General features: G+C 42.1%; 1 protein-coding gene across 1 annotated transcript; it reads left to right on the plus strand.

Annotated features, from left to right (window-relative positions):
* Nucleotides 1-1,207: 1,207 nt before the first annotated feature.
* LOC131249511 (non-specific lipid transfer protein GPI-anchored 7-like) lies at nucleotides 1,208-8,921 on the plus strand. Its single transcript, XM_058250320.1, has 4 exons — nucleotides 1,208-1,553; nucleotides 6,654-7,052; nucleotides 8,648-8,671; nucleotides 8,911-8,921. The coding sequence occupies exons 1-4, from the start codon at nucleotides 1,268-1,270 to the stop codon at nucleotides 8,919-8,921; spliced, it is 720 nt and encodes a 239-aa protein (XP_058106303.1). The 5' UTR covers nucleotides 1,208-1,267.
* Nucleotides 8,922-25,487: the final 16,566 nt, after the last annotated feature.

Genomic DNA, 25,487 nt, shown 5'->3' on the forward strand with positions numbered 1-25,487 from the left:
AGTGGTCACAAAAGTTTTGGATCAGATATTTGTTTTTTCTACGTTATTGAAACTCGACCATCAAAAACTTAATGAGGTTTATAAAAGTTTTGGATCAAGCTGATATTTGTTTTTTCTATGTTACCGTATTAGCTAAATCCTTTAAATGCATCTCATTTACGGGAAAAAGAAATGAATTTCTCACAAACATCCCAGTGGGCCCCACCTAGCTTCCCCTTATCCACCCAAATCATGGCTGAGGTGGGCTAATCCGGGTGTGGGTAAGGTGAGTCCAGATTAACAGCTTAGTGGGTTAATCCTTGATCATGGGCCACCTGAATGTGTGTATTGTATATATGCGTTGTCCATCTTTTTTGTCAGTATGAACTCAAAATCAAGCAGATCCAAATCTCAGGTGGACCACACAAAGAGATAGGGGTGATTGATCAATAAAAACTTTTGCCAGTGATAAAAAAAATTGGTATTTGTATTTTTCTTTAAGTCCCTGTGATCTCATTAATAACCATTTTTTCTTGTGGTATGGTCCACCTGAGATTTATATCTGCTCCATTTTTTAGGACTATGTCCTAAAATGAACTGTAAATAAGGATAGACGGCGTGGATACACAAAAGATACATCCAGGTAGGCCCCACGGCCTGCTACTCACCCACTAAGCTGCTACCCCGGGCTCACCTAAATCCGCGCCCGGCTAATCCGTTGCATGCTGACGTGTACGGTGCGTCTGCATCACGAACGCTGGTAGTCCGCGAGACAATCAGTTAAAGAGTTACCGTTCCCTCTGTCGCGACTCGGTATCGCCATTATGTATCGCTCCACTGGGTCCACATGCTGAGATGGTGTAATCATTTCAACCGTCCATCATATCCGTACTATCAAAAAAAAAAAGTTTTACCCCATAATCACTCTTCACCGACAACTGAAACCATCTATTCATGAATTCGAATATGGGCTATTGAAAATCTTTTTTTCCATGCTCTAAATTCATCTCACATTTATGATCAGAACCATGAAAAATTCTTAAAATAGAAATAATAGCATAGAATCCATGACATGAACGGTTCAGATCATTGGAAAATCTCTTAATGTGGCCCCCATTAGGGAGACACATTCTGACAATCAATGTCGCGACAGATGCAAGAACACTGATATAAAAATATCTCTCCAGTACTGAAATTCCCACAAGGACCCGGATCCGAGAGAGAGAGAGGGAGAGATGGGTCCGTCTTGCAAGGGCTACGAGGTAGGGGTTTGGTTTATAAGGTGGCAATGGTAGTAATGGTGGGGGGAAAGGGCGTTTGGGCTCAAGACACGCCTGCGTGCGCAGCGAAGCTGGTACTGTGCTACGACTACCTAAATAATAGCAAGCCACCCGATTCGTGCTGCAATCCGTTCCGGGAGGCGGTACAAAACGAGCTACAATGCCTCTGCAACCTCTACTCCAGCCCCGACCTCTACAAATCTTTCCGCATCAACCTCACCCAAGCTCTCGAGCTTCCCAAGCACTGCGGCATCAACTCCACCCTCGATCGCTGCAACACCAAAGGAGCTACAGGTTTCATTTCTCTCGTCTTTTTCCTCTTAAAATCACTGCGGCATCAACTCCACCCTCTTAAATAGCAGTGGGGAAATTGATTGTCACCGTTAAAAATTTTGTAGGGCCCACCATAACGTTTATTTTCCATCCAATTTATTCATAAGTCACGGACCTGAATGAAGAAGAAAAACAAATTTCATATTGATCCAAAACTTCTTCGACCCCTAAAAGGGTTTCAATGGTATACGTTCACTCTCCCACTGCTTTTTACAATGTGGTCTACCTGATAGTTAGATTTATCTTATTTTTCATCTCAAGCCTTAATACGAGCTCACCAAATGGATAGACGGTTTGGATATAACTTATACCTCATGATAAGACCCACAGAACTTGCACCAGCCAATCCAACAGGGCAAACTAGAAATTGAGCTGGGCAAACTAGAAATTGAGTGTTGTGAATTGAAAATTCAGCGGGGCAAACTAAAAATTGAACAGGGCAAATTAGAGATTGAGCGGGGCAAATTAGAGATTGAGCGGGGTAAACTGAAAATTGAGCGAGATATACTGAAAATTGAACATGGCAAACTCGAAATTGAGTGAGACAAATTGGAAATTGAGCAGGACAAACTAGAAATTGAACGGGGCAAACTGGAAATTGTAAAATTATGCTTGTTGGACCATGAAATTGTAATCAACGGACCAAATTCACCATGGATATCGTTCACTTGTACATATATATAAGTTGAGCGGGACAAACTAGAAATTGAGCGGGGCAAACTGGAAATCGAGTGAGGAAAACTAGAAATCGAGCGAAATAAACTGAAAATTGAGTGGGGCAAAATAGATATTGAGTGAGGCAAACCGAAAATTGAGCGGGTCAAACTAAAAATTGAGCGGGTCAAACTAGAATTTGAATGGGTCAAACTAGAACTTGTGCGGGGCAAACTATAAATTGAGCGGGGCAAACTAAATATTGAGCGAGGCAAACTGAAAATTGAGCGGGGTAAAATAAAATTTGAGTGGAGCAAACTGAAAATTAAGCAGGGTAAACTGAAAATTGAGCGGTGCAAAATAGAAATTGAGCGGGGCAAACTGAAATTTGAGTGGGGCAAACTAGAAATTGAGTGGGGCAAACTGAAATTTGAGCGGGGCAAATTAGAAATTGAACGGAGTAAACTAGAAATTGAGCGGGGCAAACTGAATATTAAGCGGGACAAACTAGAAATTGAGCGGGGCAAACTGAAAATTGAGCGGGACAAACTGAAAATTGAGCGGGGCAAACTAGAAATTGAATGAGGCAAACTAGAAATTGAGCGGGGTAAACTAAAAATTGAGCGGGGCAAATTGAAAATTGAGCAGGGCAAACTAGAAATTGAGCAGGGCATACTGAAAATTGAGCGGGGCAAACTAGAAATTAAGCAAGACAACCTGAAAATTGAGCGAGACAAACTAAAAATTGAGCGGGGCAAACTGATGCATGCATTTGATCTATGCAGGATTTTCATGGATTTTGAAATCCATTACACATGTGGGTCCCACATTGATGCATACATTTATTTATATCGTTCATCTATATACGCCATTTAGTTTGCCCTGCTCAATTTTCAGTTTGCTCCGCTCAATTTCTAGTTTGTCCTGCTTAATTTTCAGTTTGCCCCGCTCAATCTTCAGTTTGCCCCACTCAATTTTTAGTATGCCTTGCTCAATCTAGTTTACACCGCTCAATTTCTAGTTTACACCGCTCAATTTTTAGTTTGCCCCGCTCAATTTTTGGTTTGCCCCACTCAATTTCTAGTTTGCCCAGGTCAATTTTCAGTTGCCCCGCTTAATTTCCAATTTGCCTTGCTCAATTTCTAATTTGCCCCGCTCAACTTATATATGTGTATAAGTGAATGACATCTATTGTGAATTTGGTCCGTTGATTACAATTTCATGGTCCACCAGACATGATTTTACAAATTTCAGTTTGCCCCTTTCAATTTTCAGTTTGCCCTGCTTAATTTCTAGTTTGCCTTGCTCAATTTCGAGTTTGTCCCGCTCAATTTTCAGTTTGCCCCGCTCAATTTCCAGCTTGCCTCGCTGAATTTTCAATTTGCGTCTCTCAATTTTCAATTTGCTCTACTCAATTTCTAGTTTGCCCCGCTTGATTGGCTAGTGCAAGTTTTGTGGGTCTTATCATGAGATATGTGTTATATCCAAACCGTCCATCCATTTGGTGAGATCGTATTAAGGCTTGTGACGAAAAATAAGATAGATCTAACTATCAAGTGGACCACACTGTAAAAAGCAGTGGGGGAGTGAACGTCTACCATTGAAACCCTTTTAGGGGTCAAAGAAGTTCTGGATCAATATGAAATTTGTTTTTCCTCTTCATTCAGGTCTTTGTGACCTTATGAATAGATTGGATGGAAAATAAACGTTATGGTGGGCCCTACGAAATTTTTAACGGTGAAAATCAATTTCCCCACTGTTATTTGTGGTGTGGTCCAGTTGATCTTTGGATATGATTTTTTTTTTTTGATAATGCTTTGAAATGATCTCGAAATATGGATGAACGTTGTGGATATAATAAATACATAACTGTGGGGCCCATGTAACTTTGATCTCTTTTGAACCATTCGTGCAACTTGGAGTTCAAGGAGCGTCAGCACTCGTCTTTGCACACCAGCCAATCCGCTTCCGAAAGGAAGGCAGGAGTATTTTGGTCCTCAAATGCTCATTCGCATGTCCAACATCTAAGTTGGGAAGGTAAGTTTTGAACTCTCCAAAAAAGAAGCTAGGTAAAAAGTTGCGTCTACAGTGGTCAAATTCTCCGTTGCATGCTAACGTGTACGGTAGAGTTGTACACGAGCAGCAAAAGCTCGGTAACTCACTTGACTCGGCTCGAAAAAGCTCGACTCGACTTGGAACTCACTCGACTCGAGTCGAGTTCGAGCTAATTTTTGGAGCTTGAAACGAGTTCGAGCTTGCCCCTGCTCGACTTGACTCGACTCGAATACTGCTCGACTCGACTCGACTTGAATACTGCTTGAACTCAGTTTGACTCGGCTTGACTTGGTACAGGGTATATATACCCTTTAAAAATTAAAACCCTAGCTCCCATTCCCAGCCCAAGCACTCGTTCCCCTTAAAAAAAAAAAAAAAAACCATTGTAGAAGAAGAGAAGACATAAGAAGCAGAGAAATCAAAGAAAAGTAAATCAAACACAATCTTCTCCTGTTGCAATCCTTCTCGAACGTCAGAATACCATCTCTCTCTTTCCTAAATATAATGCATTTCTTTAGTATTTCCAGCACCTAAATTCCATAGCCTATCTCCCACCAAAGAAGAAGATCTTCCAAATAGAAGCCAACGACATAGAAGAATCACTCTCCTTCTGCGATCTCCCGATCACTAAAGACGTAACCGAAGGTGGAATTATCGCTAGAGAAGAAAATGGGAGACCCCCATATCAAGATTTCTTCAATGAACTTGGCGACGACATGTCCGCTGCCAAAGACATCTTCCTACAGCGGAAGCTGGAAGCTGCTGCCGAACATGAAGAACGAATGCCAGAACTGTTGTAATTTTATAAAGAAAAGCTTCTGCTGCTCGAACTCGGCCAGAACTCGGTCAAGTCGAGCACCAGTGGCTGCTCTGAGCTCAAAGCCTGAGCCGAGCCGAGTATGAGCTGGGCAAAGCTCGGCTCGGCTCGTGTGCACCTCTAGGTGCGCCTGCATCACGAACGCTCGTAGTCTGCGAGACCAGTAGTTAAAGAGTTACCATTCCTAGGGCTGTTCACGAGTCAAGCTATCTCGAAAAGCTCGCTCGACTCGGCTCGAGTCAGCTCGGATTGACTCGGCTTGAATGGCTAATTCAAGCCGAGCCGAGCTAATTATTTGAAGCTTGAGTTGAGTTCAAGCCAAGTTCGACCAGGGGACATTTCAACTCGACTCGACTCGAAGCTCGAACTCGAGCTCGACTCGACTCGATTAATAAATATATTAAATATTATATTATATATATATTATATTAATATAAGTTTTAAGTTTAAACTTAAGAATTAAAAAATAAAAAACAAACCCTAAAGTCTCTACCCGACCGCACGCACCCCCTTCCCTTTCCCTTTCTTCACTTTCTCTGCCCACTGCCAGTCGCACGCCCGCCCCAACCACCACCACCAATTTTCATTTCAGCTCCACAATCATATGATTTCAATCTCTTGAGATCTACTTCTTAGGCGAGAAACCTAAGAAATTCGAGATGGGTTCTTTTCAGATTTGTTAGAGCTTTAAGGAAATCCAATGATCTGATTGGCTAGAGCTCTTTACTTGGATTTCTGATATGTGTTCTACTCTGTTTCTTTTCTAGTACTTGAATTTCTACTGGTGGAAGAAGATTAAGAACAGATCAGTTCTTACAGGTTTCCTCATCCGATTCGAAACTTTGTTTGATTTTTTCATCGGGTTTTGTTTTAATTCTCTTAAGATTTTTGAATTTTTCATCAATGGAGGAGGATTAAGAACAAAATCCATTACTCTCTCACCCAACAAGCTCAAACTCGACTTGACTCGAACCACTAGCTCGACTCGAACTCGACTCGACAGCTTTGGCAAACAAGCCAAGCTTCAATGTTGAGCTCGATGCCAAGCTCAAGCTCGAGCTCGAACTCGAGTACATCATGGACAAGCCAAGCCAAGCTTGGCCCACCTCGACTCAACTCGGCTCGATGCCCACCTCTAACCATTCCCTCCGTCGCGACTCGGTAACGCCATTATGTATCGCTCCACTGGGTCCAGATGCTGAGATGCTATAATCATTGCAACCGTCCATCATATCCGTACTATAATAAAAATATATTACCCCATAATCACTCTTCACGGAGAACCGAAACCATCAATTCATGATTTCAAATATGGGCTATTGAAAATCTCCTTTTCCATGCTCTAAATTCATCTCCACAGTTATGATCAGAACCATACAAAAGTTCCTAAAATATCAATACTAGCATATAATCAATGACATGAACGGTTCAGATCATTGAAACATTTCTTTATGTGGGCCCCAATATGGCGACAAATACTTGACATCCAATGCCGCGACAGATGCAAGAACACTGATATAAAAATATCTCTCCAGTACTGAAATTCCCAAAGGACCCGTATCCGAGAGAGAGAGAGAGAGAGAGAGAGAGAGAGATGGGTCCGTTTTGCAAGGGCTATGATGTTGGGGTTTGGGTTATGACGGTGGCAATGGTAGTAATGGTGGGGGGAAACGGCGTTTGGGCTGAAGACGCGCCTGCGTGCGCAGCGAAGCTGGTACCGTGCAGCACCTACCTAAACGTTAGCAAGCCACCCGAGTCGTGCTGCAGTCCGTTACGGGAGGCGGTACAAAACGAGCTACCATGCCTCTGCAACCTCTACTCCAGCCCTGACCTCTTCAAATCTTTCGGCATCAACCTCACCCAAGCTCTCGAGCTTCCCGAGCACTGCGGCATCAACTCCACCATCGATCGCTGCAACACCAAAGGAGCTACAGGTTTCATTTCTCTCGTCTTTTTCCTTTTAAAATCTCGCGATAAATTAAGAGTCCCTCTTTGTGTGGTATGATATCAGGCCCGTTGATAGGTGGCCCATATGTGATTAGTAAATCTCGGACGGTTGATGAAAATGATAGCCATCCGTATTCAGCATATACGTGTGGCCCACCTGATGTGTGAACCGCGTGATTTCGCGATAGCCTTCACCTGACGAATGGCAGGGATGCGGCACATTTTTTCCAGCAAAAGACGAAAATACCCCTATTTATTCGTTGCTCAGTAGTAGGTGATTTTGATCCTGGGTATTGCTGGCACGGTTTCCTTCAGTCACCGTTCGGTCGATTCGATCGGGTCGAGGTAATACCGAGTTCAGTCAGGCTGTCACTCGTGGGGCCCACTTTGATGCATGTGTTGTATATCCACGCCGTCCATCCGTTTTAACATATCATTTTAGGTCATGAGCCCAAAAACGAGATAGATCCAAATCTCAGGTGGACCACACCACAGGAAAAATGGTGATTGAACGCTCACCATTAAATTTTTTAGGGCCGACCGCAATGTTTTCTTGCCATCCAATTGATAAGATCACATAGACATGGATATATGGGAAAAACAAATATCAGTTTGATCAGTTTTGTGCTGGTCAATCACCACTGTTTCCTATGGTGTGGTCCACTTGATATTTGGATTTTCTTCATTTTTTGGTCCCATGCCCCAAAATGATCTGAAAAAATCGATGAACGGCGTGGATATACATAACGTACATCAACGTGGGCCCACGGTAACGGCTGACGGAATTCAGTGTTACACGGACTTGACCGACTTCAATGCGAATCATGGTGTCTGAAAAGTTCATATCATATGATCCACCGTCCAAATGCTAGAGGCGAAATAGGACTGATTTTGGTTCGTGCTGCATTCACACGCGCCCCATTCTTGGGCCGTACTGCCATGCATGTATGCAACGTGTCCGTCGTATGAATGATTCAACAACATTTTAAAAGCGGATGTGAACTATCACCATACCAAAACACGGAAACAGACTGCCTACATAGTAAATTCTGTGGGCGCATGGATGTATATGTAGCATCCGTTTTTACTGATCATTCAAGTACATTATCTCAAAATTGAATCGTATCCAAAGCTAAGTGGACCACACGACTCGAAACATTGGAAAGAATGATGTCCACGGTTGAAATCTTACTAGGGCCACGGTTATGTTTATTTGTCATCCAACGTGTTTGTAAGGTTACACGGACATGGATGAAGGGAAAACAAGAATATCATCTTGTTCCAAAACTTCCGTGGCCCTTAAGAAGTTTTCAATTGTATGCATTTAATTCACACTATTTCCTTTGGTGTGGTTCACTTGAGCGTTGTATATGCTTAGGTTTTGGACTCATGATCTAAAATGAGATGGTAAAACAGATGGACGGCCTGGATAGACACATACATTACAGTGGCCCCACAGAGTTTACTTCGTACGCAATCCGCTTCCCCAAAACGCCTCCCTTGCTCTAGTTTGTTTTTGTTTTTTTGTTTTAGTCACCCCTTCCCGGCTTCTTCTAACCTTGTGCGTCTTTGCTTCTCGCAGCCCCACCCGGTACCCCTACTCCAGGTACGAACCCCTTTTTCTCTAGCACAAAAGTGACCTTTGTTGAACTTACACGTTTTGGGACAGTCCATATGCATCCACGTCTACCTCCATCCAAACCGTTTAGCCGCAGGGCACAGATGTTTAGGCCACCTATCCTAAATCAGATTTAGGTGCTATCCGATAAACTGAAAAATAAGCTCTGAAAATTAAGTAAATTGTTAAAAACTTAAACTACTTAATTGTAATTTTGAATAATTTAGTGGTAGTTTAGTAAAAACTAAAAAGAAATTTAATGCACCACCACTTTCAGCATTTAGCCTTCATCATTAAGTGAAGGGATAGAAACGGAAATAAAAAGACCCGTATTTTCAATGAAAATTAATTCAAACGATCTAAACCGTTGAAAGCCACTGAAAATATTAAATTTCGGTGATAAGTACTGAAAATGAGCTTGGCCGATCCTATCCAATTAACAAGTGGCAATATTTGTACTTGCATTTTAGAGCTTTGCTAAGCCCACACGTGTGCGCCGCCGCACTCATGTGCCAGCAGGCACATCGGCGAGACCTAATCCATCCGTCAACCTCATACATGTTTTCTCAAAAATAAAATTGGTCTCTACATGTCAGTGTCAATACTAGGAACGGGTAGATGGGTTAGAAGACTTCAGCCATGTTTTTCCTAGCCGTACATTTGTGGCCCGATTGATCAATGGATTAACCTGATTCTTGGGCTAGCATATCAATACCGTGGTTTTGTTCTGATAGATGGATTTGATCACGGACCTATGGTGTCATGCCAGCATGTGTGATGCATGTACACGAGCTTTATTGCACATGCGTGGTGTATATTGCATCCCGCGTATGTCTAGATGAACCCGGTCCAGGCAGGGTTCTGTGGGGCCGACTGTGATGTGTGTTTTATCCACGCAGTTGTCAGATCATTTTAGGGTATAGCCCAAAAAGGAGACAGATCAAGGCTCAAGTGGACCACACCAACTGTTTGGTCCACTTGAGCCTCGAATCTGCATTATTTTTTGGGTTCATGTGATAAAATGATCTTTTAAAATGGATGAAGGCATGATAAAACACATACATAACGGTGGGCCCCTAGAGCCCCTGCCTCTACACGTGTAGGATGCGATATACGTCCCTGAGCAAGCTCGACATTTTTAACCGTTCATTCGACGGCTCCTATTGAGCAGCTGGATTGAGATATATGAGCGTATAGATATTCGTACTATCTAAGTGGAGAATTGGTGGTGCGATTCAGGGGACGAGATATGGAAGAGGCAGTTAGGGGAAATGGGTTGAGTAGCAGGGTCAAGCGCCTGCCAAGTGTGAACTGACAGTTGACAAAAATCGTCAGGGACACGTGCTGGCCCTGCAAGTGGCGAGGTCACTACATTGCAACCGGTTAGTACTGGAAAAGCTCTATGGGGCCACCGTGATGTATGAGAGAAGCGGATTAGTACTGGAAAAGCTCTGTGGGCCCACCCTGGTGGATAAGGGAAGCGGATTGCCCCTGTGACCCGTCACAGAGATGTTCGCCACCATTAAAAACTTATCATCAAGCGTGTTTTCCATTAGTCTAGGGTTAGATGGCAAATAAACACTACAGTGGACTCTAGAAAGTTTTCAATGGTGTGCGTTCAATCACCACTGTTTTCCTGTGGTGTGGTCCATTTGAGATTTGGATTTGCCTAATTTTTGCCTTGTGCCTAAAAATGAGCTGGAAAAATGGACGGAGGGTGTGACTAAAACATATGCACCCTGGTGGGGCCAGGGAGCGTAGGCTCTGTGAGGTTCACCATGATTTCTGTATTTTATCCACTCTTTTCATGGATTTTATCATATCATTTTCGGGCTTGAGCTCAAAAATGAAGCATATCCAAAGATTGAATGGACCACACCAAGGAAACAGTGTGAATTGAATGACTATTGTTGAAAATTTCTTAGGGGCCACAAAAGTTCCGTATGATCTTATGAACAGGTTGGATGACAAATAAACATCAGCATAGGGCCTTGCAAGGTTTCAATGGTGGAAGTCATTATTCCAACTGTTTCAGTTGGTATGATCCACTTGAGCTTTGGATGGAGTTGTACACAAGTTGAACATCTTGGCCTAATTCGGCTCGGCCAGCAGGCTACCCAGCTTGATCTTGGCTTCGCTGGGTCCTTGAACTTGACTGGGCAGCTTGGCTCGGCTTGACGCGGGCTACCTCGAGCAAAGTTCGGGCCAAGCTTGAGTTCCATTTTTTGAGTTGAGTTCGAGTTTAGGTTTTAGGGTTTTTAATATATATATAATATAATATAATTTATTTAAATATATAAATATAATCAAAATATTTATATTAAGCAAACCCGATCTGAGTTGAATCACGTCCAAGTTCCGAGCCGAGTCAAGTTGAGTTTGGTCTAGCTTAAACTTGGCTCGAAATTTCCTCGAGCAAGAAAAATATACCCGACTTGGCTTGAACTCAATTTTGAGTCAAGCGAGTTAACGAGTTAACCCAGTTCATTTACAACTCTAGCTTTGGACATGCTTCTATTTTGGGCTCAACCCTTTAAATGAGTTGGAAGAACGGATGGAAAACGGTGTGGATAAACCACATGTATTCACGATGGGCTCAATTGAGTTTACTCAATGTGATAAGGGTTTTTGTGCATTGTGATTGGTTCATGTCATCATTGATGTTGTCAGCACTGCTTCATTAAATGTAATATGGATGATATGGCACAATTAATTTAGTAATTGCAACAAATTAGGAATTCCTGTGTAGCAGGAATATAACACTTGTTGTAATCTAATTAAGCCACATCATCACACACTGCATTTAATGCAGCAGTGCTCACAATGTCAGTGATGACATGGACCAATCATGATGCTGGAAAGCATAATTCACTCATTCTCAAGCAAAGGATCTGATTTGATGTCCAGTGGTAGCGTGATGCGGTGGGACCACTGCAATTAGGAAGTGACGCGGCGGACATTGGTTCGGAAAAGCTCTGTAGCCCACCATGATGGCTACCATGATGTATGTGTTTATCCCGTTTATCCATTTTGCGAGCTCATCGAAGGGCATCAGCCCCCGATAAAAAAAAAGCAGATCCCGTCCAAGCTAAATGCCACTTGAAATAGCAGTGATTGAATGCTCACCATTAAAAAGCTTCCTGTAAGGTTTATTTACCATACAATCTAAACCGTTGATTAGGTCACACATACCTAAACGAACGGAAAACATAAATTCCAGCCTGTTCTAAAATTTGTGTCCCCAAGAAAATTTTAACAGTGAGCGTTCAATTATCACTGTTTCTTTTGGTGTGGTCCACCGAAGATTGGGATCTGCTTAATTTTTAGGCTCGTGCCCTAAAATGAGCTACCAAAATGGATGGATGGCGCGGATAAAATACATACATCATCATGGTGCCCCATACAGCACCTTCCATTAGCAACGTCGGTACGGGCAAGGTGAGTAACTGAGTAAGCAATCCGCGTCCTTGTTGGTTTTGGGCCGGGAATGCGTCCATTCGTTATCTTTAGCGTGCCAATACAAATGAGTGGTGATTGATCGCCCACATTGGAAAATTTCCCCATGGCCCATCGTGATGTTTGTTTGCCATCCAACCTGTTGATAGGTCACGCAGATCTGGATGAAGGTATAGGTCACACAGATCTGGATAAAGAGAACACAAATATCTGATCGAAAACTTTTTCAATGGTGGGAATTTTATCGCCACTGTTTACTTTTTTCTGTGGTGTGGTTCACCTGATATGTGGTTGGCTTCATTTTTTTGGGCACATGCCCTAAAATAAGCTGGTAAAACGGATGAACGGCGTGGATGTACCATACGTTCATCAAGGTGGTCCACACGGTCACGGCAGGCCTCGCCTAGTCTGCCTTATAGCATTTCGATGCGGTGAATGGTAGGTCCTGTGGAACGCTGCCAGGTGGCAAGCCATTTAATTAGGTTGACGGGACATTGCATCATATGTCTCTGAGTGGAGTCCCGATCCTCTGTTTACCAAAGCCACGACTTTCCTGCCTTTTTCCTCCTTCCATTCCAGTCAGCTATGCATTATTCAATGCATTACACAATCACACGGTCGATTAGACCGCCACAACCGGAATTTTGCTGCGAGTTGGGATCCTCTGTTTGCATCAAAGCAGGAAAATTGTGGTTGTTGCGATTTAATTGAACTATATTATTATACATTACATTTAATACTGCATTGTTTACTGCCATGGACCGATGAAGATATAAGAAAGCAGAGAAAAGTCATGCTTGAGGTAAACGCAAACAGAGGATCCCTATTCCATGCAAACAGAGGTTCCCTATCCCAAAATAAAAGTCAAGACTGGCCATTCCAATGTAAATGGAAGCAATGAACAAAATTGTGTAAATCTCCAAGTTCACACCCTCTTGGCTTTGACATGCCGCGCGCATGCCTGAAATTAGGAGAGTTATTTGATACTCTGGCAGTGCGCCAAGCATCACATGGCATACATTAACTCGATTTCAACCGACTAAATTGTGGAAACTGCTGTCGCTTAGTTCGAGTCCCAAAATCAGATTGGTTTGTGGGCCAGATTTGTTTTATATATATATATATATATAGGTACTATGAGGTAGACCTCATGGGAACTTTCCATGAGGTCAAGCTGTCAGAGCCCCACCATGATGTGTATCGAGCATCAACACCATGCATTTGATGGGTCCCCTTTAGGGTATGTGATATCCCAAAAATCAACGGTATACTGAACTCAGTTGAGCCATACCATCTAAAACCATGTGAAGACATGTCTAAAACATATAAAAGCACTTGGTGGGGCCCACCTGAGTTTTGGATGCGGCTGAAACTTGGTTTGATCCCTCATCTAAGTGGGACTCACACAATGGATGGGCTGGATTTGTGAACCACATCTCGGTGGGCCCAGTAAATGATTATGAATGTTTAATGGGAGGGTGACCCCTCTCAACTGTTTTACATGGTGTGGCCCACCCAAGTCATAGATTGACTTGATTTTTATGCACTTGGCCCACCATGGAACGGTGCATCTGACTGATGGGGAAGATGCTCAACCCACACCAGTGGGGCCCACAGCTTGACAGTGAGGTCGACCTCATGGCACTTCTTATGAGGTCGAGCTGTGTGGGCCCTACCGTGATGTGTGTTGAACATCAACGCAGTGCATTTGATGGGTCCCAATTAGGTCATGTAATATACCAAAAATTAGCTGTACATGGAACTTAGGTGAGCCATACCATCTAAACCCATGCGAAGACATGCCTAAAACTTATAAGAAGCACTTGGTGGGGCCACCTGAGTTTTGGATGCTGCTGAAACTTTGTTGTACGTCCAACTAGGTGGAAATTTGGAGAGTAATAAATGTTCTGGAGGAGTTATTTAATGTAAATATTGGTGAAGTGGATGGCAGCTTGGGTGTGCCCTAACATCATTTTAACGTGAAATCCATCCAAATCATCAGGCATCACGCCCCTTTGGAAAAGTGTATGGCAGCTTGGGTGGGCCCTACCGTTTTGTTAACGTGAAATCCATCCGGACCATAAGTGCGCCACCCTATGTTAGGCCCTAAAAATCAGCAGCATCCGGACCACGGATGCTGCTGTGTGTAGATTTTCAGCCAAAGCCTATATTTTGGTGTGGCAGCTAATGGTTGGTGTGGATTTCACGTACTCATTATATCAGGTCCCTTAAAAAAGTAAGGGTTGATGTCTCTCTCCCAATTGTTTCCCCTTGGTACATGACGTATCTGAGATAGTAGTAATTAGTGAAAAAAGAATACTTGTACAAACCAGTGAAGTAACTCATCTCCAACTGTCCAAAGATATAAATCCTTGTAATATTCTGAACCATTCAGCCCACCTAAATCATTTGTTGTGTGTAGATTTTTTTGGCTTTAGGCATAGTATGACATTACACATTTAATGGTTGGAATGAATTTCACATATACGTTACCGGGGACCACCTAAAAAGTTCTCCGCGTCACCAAAAGAGGAGATTGAAATCCAGTGGATTGGACCTCAAGCTATGGTGCACCTATATCATAACTTCCAAAGTGTTAAGTATACGTGGTATCCAACCCTTCCAATAGGTTAGCCCCGCCATAAGGATCACCTGGTACAAAGGTAAGTAATATCTAAAGATCATGTGGTTTACACCATCTGTTCTTGGAGCAATGTTTCTAGTTCGGAGAGCATGCAAGTGGTTGACACATAACTAGTTGAACCAGTTGATGTTGGATAGTAATAGCCATTGCACTAGGTAATCCATATGGTGGGGCCAACCTGTTGGAAGGTTGGAAGGTCTGGATGTCATGTGCACTTAATACTTTTGAAGTTATAATATGAATGACTGGTAGCATGTGGTCCAACACCGTGATGTGCATGTGAATCTACGCTGACCATTAAACGTGAAATGCCATGCCAAACCCGGAATAAAAAAATCAGGCTGACCTATGATTCAGGTTGGGCCATACTGGAAAAGAGACGTGCACCCTTGATTTTTACCAGGCCCACCACGATGAGTATGTGAAATCCAATCCAACCATTAGATTTCACACCCAAAGATAGGCCTGAGGCCCAAAGGTTATTCTAGTGGTCCCGATAAGTGAAACAGTTTGGAAGGTGAGCTTTTTCCTGTATACTGTTTCCTATCGTATGGTCCACTCGAACCATGGATCGGGTTGTTTTTCTGGCCCTTGGTCAAACATGTGGTGAACGACTTATGGTCGGGTAGATTTCACATTGACACCACCGTGAGGGGTAGATTTCACATTACCTCGGTGAGTCCCATCGAAGCACCCTTTTCCAAGAGTTACCACTCTTCTGGAAACATTTATTAACATTTATTATTCTCGTTGGAGTTATACATTAGGTTCAACGGACGCGGTTGAGTAGCGGAGTAGCGAGACTCGCTGCTGAAGTGACGTCACTAAGTTCTGTGGACCTACCATGATTGTATCTACACCATCCATCCATTTGAAGAGATAATTTTAGGGCATGAGACAAAGAACGAGACAGATCCAAAACTGGATTGGACACCACCACGGAAAACTGTGGGTAGAGTGACACCCACCGTTGAAGCTTTCCTAAGGTCCACTATGATGTTCATCTGAGATCCAACGTGTTCATAAGTTAAGACAGACATGAAAGAAGCTAAAACATAAATTTCAGCTTGATCGAAAACTTTTGTGGCCCCTAGGAATTTTTAATGGTGGGCGTCACTCTCTCCACTGTTTTCTGTGGTGGGGACCACTCGAGCTTTGGATCTTACTCATTCTTTGGCTCATGCCTTCAAATGATCTCTCTAAATGGATGGACGGTGTGGATACAATAGATGCATCATGGTGGGTCCCACAGAACTTGGTGACGTCACTTCAGTCTACTCAACCTGTCAGTTGCTAATCCGCGTCTACGTTCAACCAGCCTAAGAATAGAAAATTAATTAATGTACCAATAAATGCGAGGGGACCATCCTGGGAATCGGATTGCGTCCTAAACCCGCTCGTCTCTACCTGTTTATCCACGCCGTCCATCTCTTTTCTCACATCATTAGAGATAATTTTAAAGTATGAGCCCAAAAACAAAATGAGGTAGATCCCATGCTCAAAGTGGACCACACGATAGAAGACATTTAATGCAACGCAAGATGACTTGCATTTAATGGACGAGGATTGCATGCTGCCCCTGCTCGTCTCTACCCACCAATGGTCGGATTTGTGTGGGAGCCACCGTAACATAGCCAGACTTGTGTATACAACATATAACCGTCTTTTTCGGTTATTGGAATCACCTCTTTGAAAACTTAACAGTATTCACTGAGTTTTTGGCTATGATTCACAAGATGGTTGGGGTGGATTTCTTGTAAACACAATAGTGGGCTCCACCCAAATGGGCAAACCCCTTTCCTTCTCTCAAGTCATAATCTAGTTGAACCTCAGGTATAGTCTAACCGGTTGGACATGAGAGTTTTGTAGAGAGAGACGCTCCCACGCAACTAGTTGTACGTCCAACTGGTTGGCGTGTGGGGACAACCATGGTGTTTGTATGACATCTCGTCTGTCCAACAAGGTTGTCCCACCATAAGGTTGATCCAACTATGAAGTGGGGTACATCTTCAAAAGCCATGAAACAATACTTAAAAACTCTGCATTCACGTGGAGCATCCTATTTTCATGGTTGGATTGCCTTGATTTTTGGGGCATCCAATTTTTATGGTGGATAACCTTGTTGGAGGGACAAAATGTCATACAAACACCATGGTTGTCCCCTCACACCAACTAGTTGGACGTGTGGGGTGCGTGTGTGTGTGTCACCACTGTTTCCCACGGTGTGTTCCACCTTTAGATGATCTGCATCATTTTTGGGCTCATGTCCTAAAATAAGCTGGAAAAATGGATGGACGACATGGATAAATACATACATCATGGTGGGGCCCACAATGCTTTTCCATGTGCTACACTATGCAATCCAAGCCCATAAGAATGACTTGAAAGATGGCCCCCTCTGCTCCTAATTTTAAGTTCACCATACATCTAAACTAGAATCCTAAGTAATTTTTAAGTGCCCCGAACGGTCATCATACTCTGCCAATGTATCAAAGTTTTCTCCTAAAATTAAACAATGGGCCATAATCCTAAAATCAGATTTGATAGAAGACCAAACAGTGATTAATGCACAGGAGAAATGCTTTCATACTCTGCCAGAGGGTGACTGTCCATATCACAGACATTGAGAATTTGTGTACTATGCATAATTGAAATTTAACGTAAATAGTCCAATCATGTGTCTCAATTTAGATGGTGCCATAGCTGAAATTACAGATTTGATGTTCTAACTGGATGATTGGTAGGCATTTAATGGATGGATGAAATGAGAAATAGTGACCATTAATCAGATTATAAGATCATTTAATCAAAATTTGAATTTTGGATAATGATCTATCTACATTAGATCCTGCAATTTGAACGGTTTGATTTGAGTTAGATTGTGCTACTTGCCTGACTTTTGAGTATCAACCATCATGCTCTGGTTGTCTGTGTATCAATTATCACGCTCTGCACAGGGGAATAAAATAATCTCCTAATAGCTCACCATCATCTTTTTATTTTATTTTTTAAATTTTAGCCTTCCCTTGGAGGTCCAATAGACTCGGCTGTTGATGGTGCACTGTAGAGCTCATGGCATAAATATCTAGAAATGAGTTCATGTTGTTTTTGTTAATCGCTAGTGTGTATTATAAATCACTTTTTGATAAGGATTAAAAATAATTTTAATAACCAACAATCATCATTTCTAGACTAATGCATAATTATATAATTAGTGAAAATGAGACGAACTCATTTGTAGGCATCTACCAAAGGACCAAACAAGGCCTTAGTTTTCTAATCATGCTAGAAAACACTCCTAGGTGGATTAAAGGGGGGCAGAAAGGGTACCATTAGGTAGATTCCCTATCCCAAGAATCAGGTTTGTCCACTAGTCAGGTGGGCCACAATTAACTGAGCTAGCGCGTGGTCGTGAAAAATCAACCCAAGTTTTTGAACCCAGCAACTTTTATCTAATATCATGGCTCACCTACTGATGGACCACCTTTAACTTTGGGCAGTAACGTCTATGTGGTGAGGTCAACCTGATAGATGGATTGGATATTTCACCTGTCTGCCACATTAGCATATGTGGTTGTGTGCGAATTAGCTGACTTTGTAGATGCATCTGGGCTTAGCAAAGCTCTTGAATGTTTTTTAATCTCTCCGACTGTTTCACGCATGACACGTGCACGTCTGTGCATGTGTACAAATCATCATACTTGTGAAGTATCAAAGATCTTCTCTTTTGCTTTTGGGGGTTATTTGATGATGTGATTGTTTTACACATGCATTGAGCAAATGTAGACCAGCCAAACCATGTATCCCACCATAACACATTCGTAAGATCAGATTGATGTCTTCTGATTAATGAGCATTTGCTTGTTGGATAAGGACCATGACCAATTTCCATTTTATCCGATCATTAGTTGTTCGCAGAGTTCAATTTATATGTTACAAACCATTCAAACTGTGCCAGGGACTAAGATAGTTTCACTTTAAGTAACATTCTCCACACATGCGAATCATCGCAGCCTGCTGGAGTAACTGGATTTCTAGTTCTCGTTCACGTTCCATGCTGTGAGGGCACCTGGTTGATGATGGGGTACTGGGCATTATACCACAACTGGCAGTGCCACCATAGGCCAATGTGCACTTACATTTGATGGGACCCACTACCAATGTAGCACATAACCCAATAAACTGAATGACTGGATTGATGATCCTTGTTTCCTACTGGTGAATATCTGATGGACGGTACAAACGAGTAGTAAACAGGCTAGTTTCAACAATCAAATGTCTGCTAATCAGAGGCCAAGATGGTTAATCTGTTTGGTGAACAGATTCCTGTTGTCGTTCATTAGCATTTTGAAAATGGTGGCAATGCATCCTCCTCACAAGGGTTATGGATGTACGGGTATGCATACTGTCTGAATGGTGGGGTACATCGTGTATGGAGCATGTGTAAAACACACCGATCAAGAAATCCTAACTGTCCAGTTGCCATCAACTGGATGGTAAAAGAGTAAATAGTGAGTGAACTGGATGGTAAAAGAGTAAATAGTGAGTGGTCTGTGTTCGAAGGGCGCAATCTAGATGGTTACTTTCATTCCCCAAGTGTTTGCTATGGGAAGAGTGGGTCTGATTGAAGAACACTAGTGAAAGTCTTGTCCTGCAGGATGGTTTCCCAAGCAGGCTGGGTTGGGCCTGACAATGTTCAAGCCCAGTCAGGGGGCTAAGAGCTCAAGTCCACATTTATCCCAGAGATAAAGAGCTGGACCTGGTCTTGGCTGCAGTACTCGTGTAAGGATAATGCCTGTAATGTTTTTTTTTTTTTTTTTGGGGGGGGGGGTGGGGGCGCGGCGGCTTAGGGTCGGGGGACTTAGGGTCTGGGCTTATGCTAGGCCCAGGTTTTTCAGGTGGCACATGACTATAGGCTCAGCCAAAAAAAAACTAGCCAAAAGCGTGCTGGACTGGACTCAGGCCTGATAGGTTTGGCTCAGCCCTGCCTTGAACCTAGCCTTACACGTCAACGTTGTTGTGGATAAACACTGGCTTTTTGATTAGATGGCCTTATCCTTGAAAAAGGTTGGTGAAATGAACTGATGGCCCATAGAAGAGTTTGGTGTTTTGATGTTTTGGAATGCTCGTAAAATCTGTAATGGGTCTTACTATTTTGCATCCTTTGAAAACTCCAAACACATTGTGATGAATTTCTTTATAGTTTTTTCTTTTCTTCTTCTGTCTCTTTTGTCTTTTCTTTTCTTTTCTTTTCTCTGTTCTTCTCTCTCTCTCTCTCTCTCTCTCTCTCTCTCTCTTTGACATTTTGATAATTTTCAATACTGAAAATATGCTAAAAAAATAAAATATTAGGGAGTCTTGGTGAGTTGAGCTCAGTTCCATTCCAAGTTTTGTCTAATCGTGTTTTTGTCTAGTTTTAAACGATGTCATTTGGTAGTTTGGGAAATTGTTTTGATCTTTTACTTTCAGATTATGAGGAAATTAAACTGTTTCAAAATTTTATTTTAATCTGTTAAGTTGGATTAAAAGAAGAGTTTTCATAGTATTTGAATGAAAGGAAGCATTTTCTGGTGGGCTACGTGCAATTTAATGTAGCATACTTATGTACTCGGCCATGACTCATGCTTGGCGGCACATGGAAAACAACTGTCAATCCTTAATCCTCTTTTGCTTGTTTGCCCTTCAAAACATTGTAATAGTTAAGTGGAGGTTAGTTCTGGTGGGAACATCTCTGCATACCAATGTTGCCAAAGGAAACCTTTGACATGCTGTTTTCTACGGCCCCAGTAAGAGTGGGGAAATTGATTTCTGTCGGCACTCAATTTTAAAACTCCTACCACTACTTTTTAAAAGCTGAACCAAATATCATCGGAGTGTTAAGATGATGATGACAACAATGACGGGATGTTTACAAGTCTGATCTGTAACCTAGAAATTACTGGTCCGTAAAATGCGAATTTGCGACCATTTGCTATTTCATTTATTTCACCTTCCTCCCTATATGCATTGCATCTCGTTTGCATGGTAAAGGGTGGAAAAAAAGGAGAAAAGATGAACAATGTGCTTTTGTAATACCGTTATTTTGTGGGTGCTGCAGGTGGGAAGAGTAACGCTTGCAGAGGAGCGGGTTGGGTTGGATTGTCCAGTTTCATGAGCTTGCTTTTCTTATGGGCATCTGTGATAGTGTAGGTGATACATGTTTTTCTCTCTCTTTTGGCTGGTGGGCTCCAATGAATTAGTATGAGAAACTATTTCCTCTCTCTGGGTCAGATGCTCATGATGTTGAACATGAGTTATTTTCGCATTTCGGTTTACGTTACATTATCTACTACATAAGAAGAGCGGAGTTTCAACATCTGGCTTAATAATATTTTCTGGCTTAATCATATTATGTGTCACTGTCTACAGCACTGGATTTAACAGATGATAAGATGATTTGTGGAAAGAGGGTTAATGGCAGCAGAAGTGTCAATGTGGTCCCCGTGTGTGCAAGACTCAGGTTGTGTGCCAGCTGGGGCACTATATTAACATTAAAGTTTTATCTCAACTAAGTGGGGTCAGCTACACAAATCTGCTGCTCCATTCCTCTCTAAGGACCATATCTTCAGTTAACCAATTGGTCTTTGGGTCTTTTCTTACTGCCTCCACTCTCGCCGGTTTGTGCCTTCTCCCTTAACCTTTTCGAGCTTTCTGTTGGGAGAGGATCCCTTCTCTACCACACAGTAATATTGAAAAAAAAAAAAAAACAAAACAAAAGAAAAAGAAAAGATGCAAACCACAACACAGATTTATGTGGTTCTCTTTCAGTATGTACACAAATACAAACGAAATAGTAGTTCTCAATACAATGATGGCTCTCTCTCTCTCTCTCTCTCTCTCTCTCTCTCTCTCTCTCTCTCTCTCAAAATGGGTTTTCTGAGTTATTCTTTTTCCCAATCGTTATATTACCCCAAACGGACTAGGATTTACGTTAAAAATTCCATGTGAAATTATGAAATTGCCCTCTAGGCTGGTGGCTACGCCCCGGACCCCAAGCAAGAGGGCGCTGCCCCTTACGACTCCAGTGGGGTCAGTTTAAAGCTCGACCTACGAAAGTTCTGGCTAGATGAACAGTACATCTCTGATGATCAGGTTCCACATATCTTAACACCTTCGATTTGAGTCAATTCACTTTTAACTAGTGTAGTCTGTCTCATTTGCACATGGCCAAATCATCTAACTTAGTTTTTCTTATTTACCTATTGGTGCTACTCGTAAGTTCCCTGAATTCATTCGTAACCCTGCCCATGTTCATCTTACCTATATAAACACCCCTCATCCTAAATTAAAGGCTGGTCCACTTTTCAGTTGGGCCCCACATGTGAGTTGACTGTAGGCCGTTGGCAACATTGATGAGTTGATTTTCTTGATTTGTGGGTCGATGGTGGGCCTCCTATGGTGATTGGCTCTCATACACTGATTAGTCTTCCAGGTTGGCACTCATGCAGCCATTCAACTCCCCTCTCCTTGTCCAAATTGCTGGACCATCGATGTTAATCGATCATGTAATAAGATACTCAGAACTGCTGGATGCTTATCATCTCAGCTGAATGCTCACGCTTCATCTCTTTTTCCCGTTCCCGTATAAGTTCTTCTATAGGGCTGTGAATGTGTACTTAGATCCGACGAGACTGGACACATTTCATCTGATTTAATCAGATCTGTGCCCATATTCATCTTCGGCTTGAATAGTTGGTTGGATGATGTGGTGCTTAGCCATATGCAATATTTTTTATTTAAACATTTTACCGTTATTTTATCAATGAGTTGTATCATGCTATAAATAGACTTGTAGTGAATGGTTTTACAGCTGCCCATGATACATAAACATGAGATTGTATTTTGATTTGTTACATGGTGTTACAATTATGCATGATAGATAAACATGGGATTAGATTTGATTTGTTTTGAAATTGAATTCGTCAAATCTATTTTTTGTTAGTACATACATTTATTTATTTTTATTTTTTAAAAACTATCTCTATTATATATACCTGAGTAGCCAAGGACATTTTCACCAACATAATTATTAGAGGACATGGGAAAGGTTTTAGCAAAAGTAAGGCGTATTTACGTAATTTACGATGACTAACGGTATACTCCACAAATCTGTTTGTGGTTTTGCCCACTCTTCAACAAGCATGAATACGGACGGTGGAGATTTTACCCACGTTCCCTTGAACACATGTAAGCCCGATATGTACCGTTAAAATGAGGGGCTGTACCTGGACTGAGTGGATGTGTTGTGGTCTGTCTGTATTTTTTGATCCATCTGACTTTATTTGGGGTCTTTAGCTCTAGATCAATGTGTTAAATGGTAGGCCCCAAACAAAATCCAAAGGTTGGTATCCCATTAAAATTGTTCATTATAGTGTGGCCCACCTGAGCTGTGGAGGAAAGGTGTAACGTAAGAGTGGTGCACTTGATTCATGGAGGGGATGTCACATACATGCACAAAAGGTTGGCCCCACAGAGCTCACCTACTGTCGGTAGGCCTATTTTCGCCTTCCCTCTCCCAGACGGACTCAAGGCGTCAAGCTATGTGGGGCCCACCGTAATATTAGTGTGAAATCCAGTTTATTTATCCGTTTTGCCATCTCATGTTAAGACATGAGCCCAAAAATGAATCAGATCCATAACTCAAGTGGGCCACAGGGAAGGAAAGAGGTGCCCACCATTCAAATCATTCAGGCCCCATCGTGATGTTTATATGCCATCCAAACCATTCATAAGGTTATTCCCACTAGATGTACTGAAAACACAAATATTAGCTTGATCAAGAACTTCTACGGCCCCATGAAAGGTTTCAATAGTGGACATTTCATCCCACTGTTTCCTGTGGTATGGCCCACTTGAATATTTGATCTGCTTCATTTTTTGGATTCATGTCCTAACACAAACTTGCAAAATTGATAGACGGAGTGGATGTCACACGGATATTACAGTAGGCCCCACATAGCTTCCGCTTCCTCCTACAGTAACTTCCCGTTGGCCGGGCACACGCAACTTCAAACATGTGTCCGTTATTTTGAATGAATTTGAAATTGTGCTAAAAGGCTTATTATCTACTTTTGTTTCAAAGCTATGTATGTTTCAACGTTCCTCTCGCTACCTACTTCCTCATGGGCTTTGAAGAATAAAAGACCCTAAAGTCCCTCAAAACGGATGAGATTGAAGAAAAAAAATAAAAATAAAAATCTACAAAATAAATAAAAAGAAAAGAACTAATATGCTCATCTTGTCCAAGGAGGTTGAAGCAAGGTTTTAAAAGTCATAGGAACACTTATTGCAATGAAAATTGTTGCAACAGCGATCGTTCTCAAAGGTGTTATATCACATAAAATGCTACATCACTGTTCTTATTTTCTCAATCACAGTTCTATTACTAGATGTGATGATTCATTGAGACGACATGTACAAGTTGCTGTGGAAGAGACAAAAATGCTGACAAAATGGGTCTATGAATAACCCTGCAAATGGCTCAAGCAATAGGTTCATGAATTGGCACGATATAGTATTCTACATAAATGCTAACGAAACTGGCATGGTTTTCCGCTTTGGAAAACCCTACAAGTGGCTCAAGCAATGGATTAGTGAATCAGCATGATGTGATATTTTGTACAGAACCAGCATGGATTAAGGCTTGGCCTGTTTGGTTTGGTGTAATGCATATAAATGGTGATAAAATCATATTTATGACAAGTGCTCGCTATAGTCAAAACTCAACCTCTAATGGGTGGGCCCCAATGCCATCCATTCTTTTGTTCATATCATTTTAGGGCATGAGCCCAAAGATCAAGTGGGCTGCACCTAGAGTTGGGCATCGAGTCGAGTCGGACTGAGTTAGGGCTGACCCGACTCGATTTGGTTTTGAAATAGGCCTGACCCGAACTCAACCCGACTTAGTACCGAGTCTAGCATAACTGACCTAATCTGAGTCTGGGTCTAGCCTGGACTAATTTAGACTGAGTTCGACCCGGTCACAAGTACCGAGACGGGTCGGGTGTAGTGGGTATCGATGAGCTGAAATCACAACTCAAAACCTAAATTCACTTGCCAGAATTGTCGCCTCTCCATCAGCTTTAAAAAAATATATATATGTAGGAGTCGAGTTTCGGATCCAGTTGAGTCAGTACCGAGTTGGATTTCGAGTCAAGTCGAGTCGAGTTACTGAGTGACTCAAACTTGACTCGGTTTGAGTTCGAATTGGACAAAGTCAACTCGATTCCGATCGACTCACTCACTCGGTTTGGATTGAGTTGGATCTGAAACTGTGTGGATAAAATAGATACATCATAGTGGGCCCAATGGAAGTTTATGTGACACAATAGAAGTCTCTTTTCAAAATTTATGCTGCTTTGGTCAACATCTTTACTAATGGAAACACTCAAGTTATCATTACTTATTTACCACCATTGCATACATTTCATTTAAGTTAACCACACCATTAGATGCTATAGAACTAGCACGGTATTCCCTCTTCAAAAACCTCGTGAGTGGCTCAACTTTGAGTTAAACAAACGCCATAGAAGTAGAACCGTTGGACAACTTATTATGGATTCTAGCTGCTATCGTGAATACAAACAATCCATGAGTGACTTGAGCAAGATCAATCGAGCTCCTTCAGCATAGTTAGAAAGAATCGAGAAATTGTATATCATTTGG

The sequence above is a fragment of the Magnolia sinica genome, chromosome 6, assembly GCF_029962835.1.
Source record: "Magnolia sinica isolate HGM2019 chromosome 6, MsV1, whole genome shotgun sequence".
NCBI classification, from domain to species: Eukaryota; Viridiplantae; Streptophyta; class Magnoliopsida; order Magnoliales; family Magnoliaceae; genus Magnolia; species Magnolia sinica.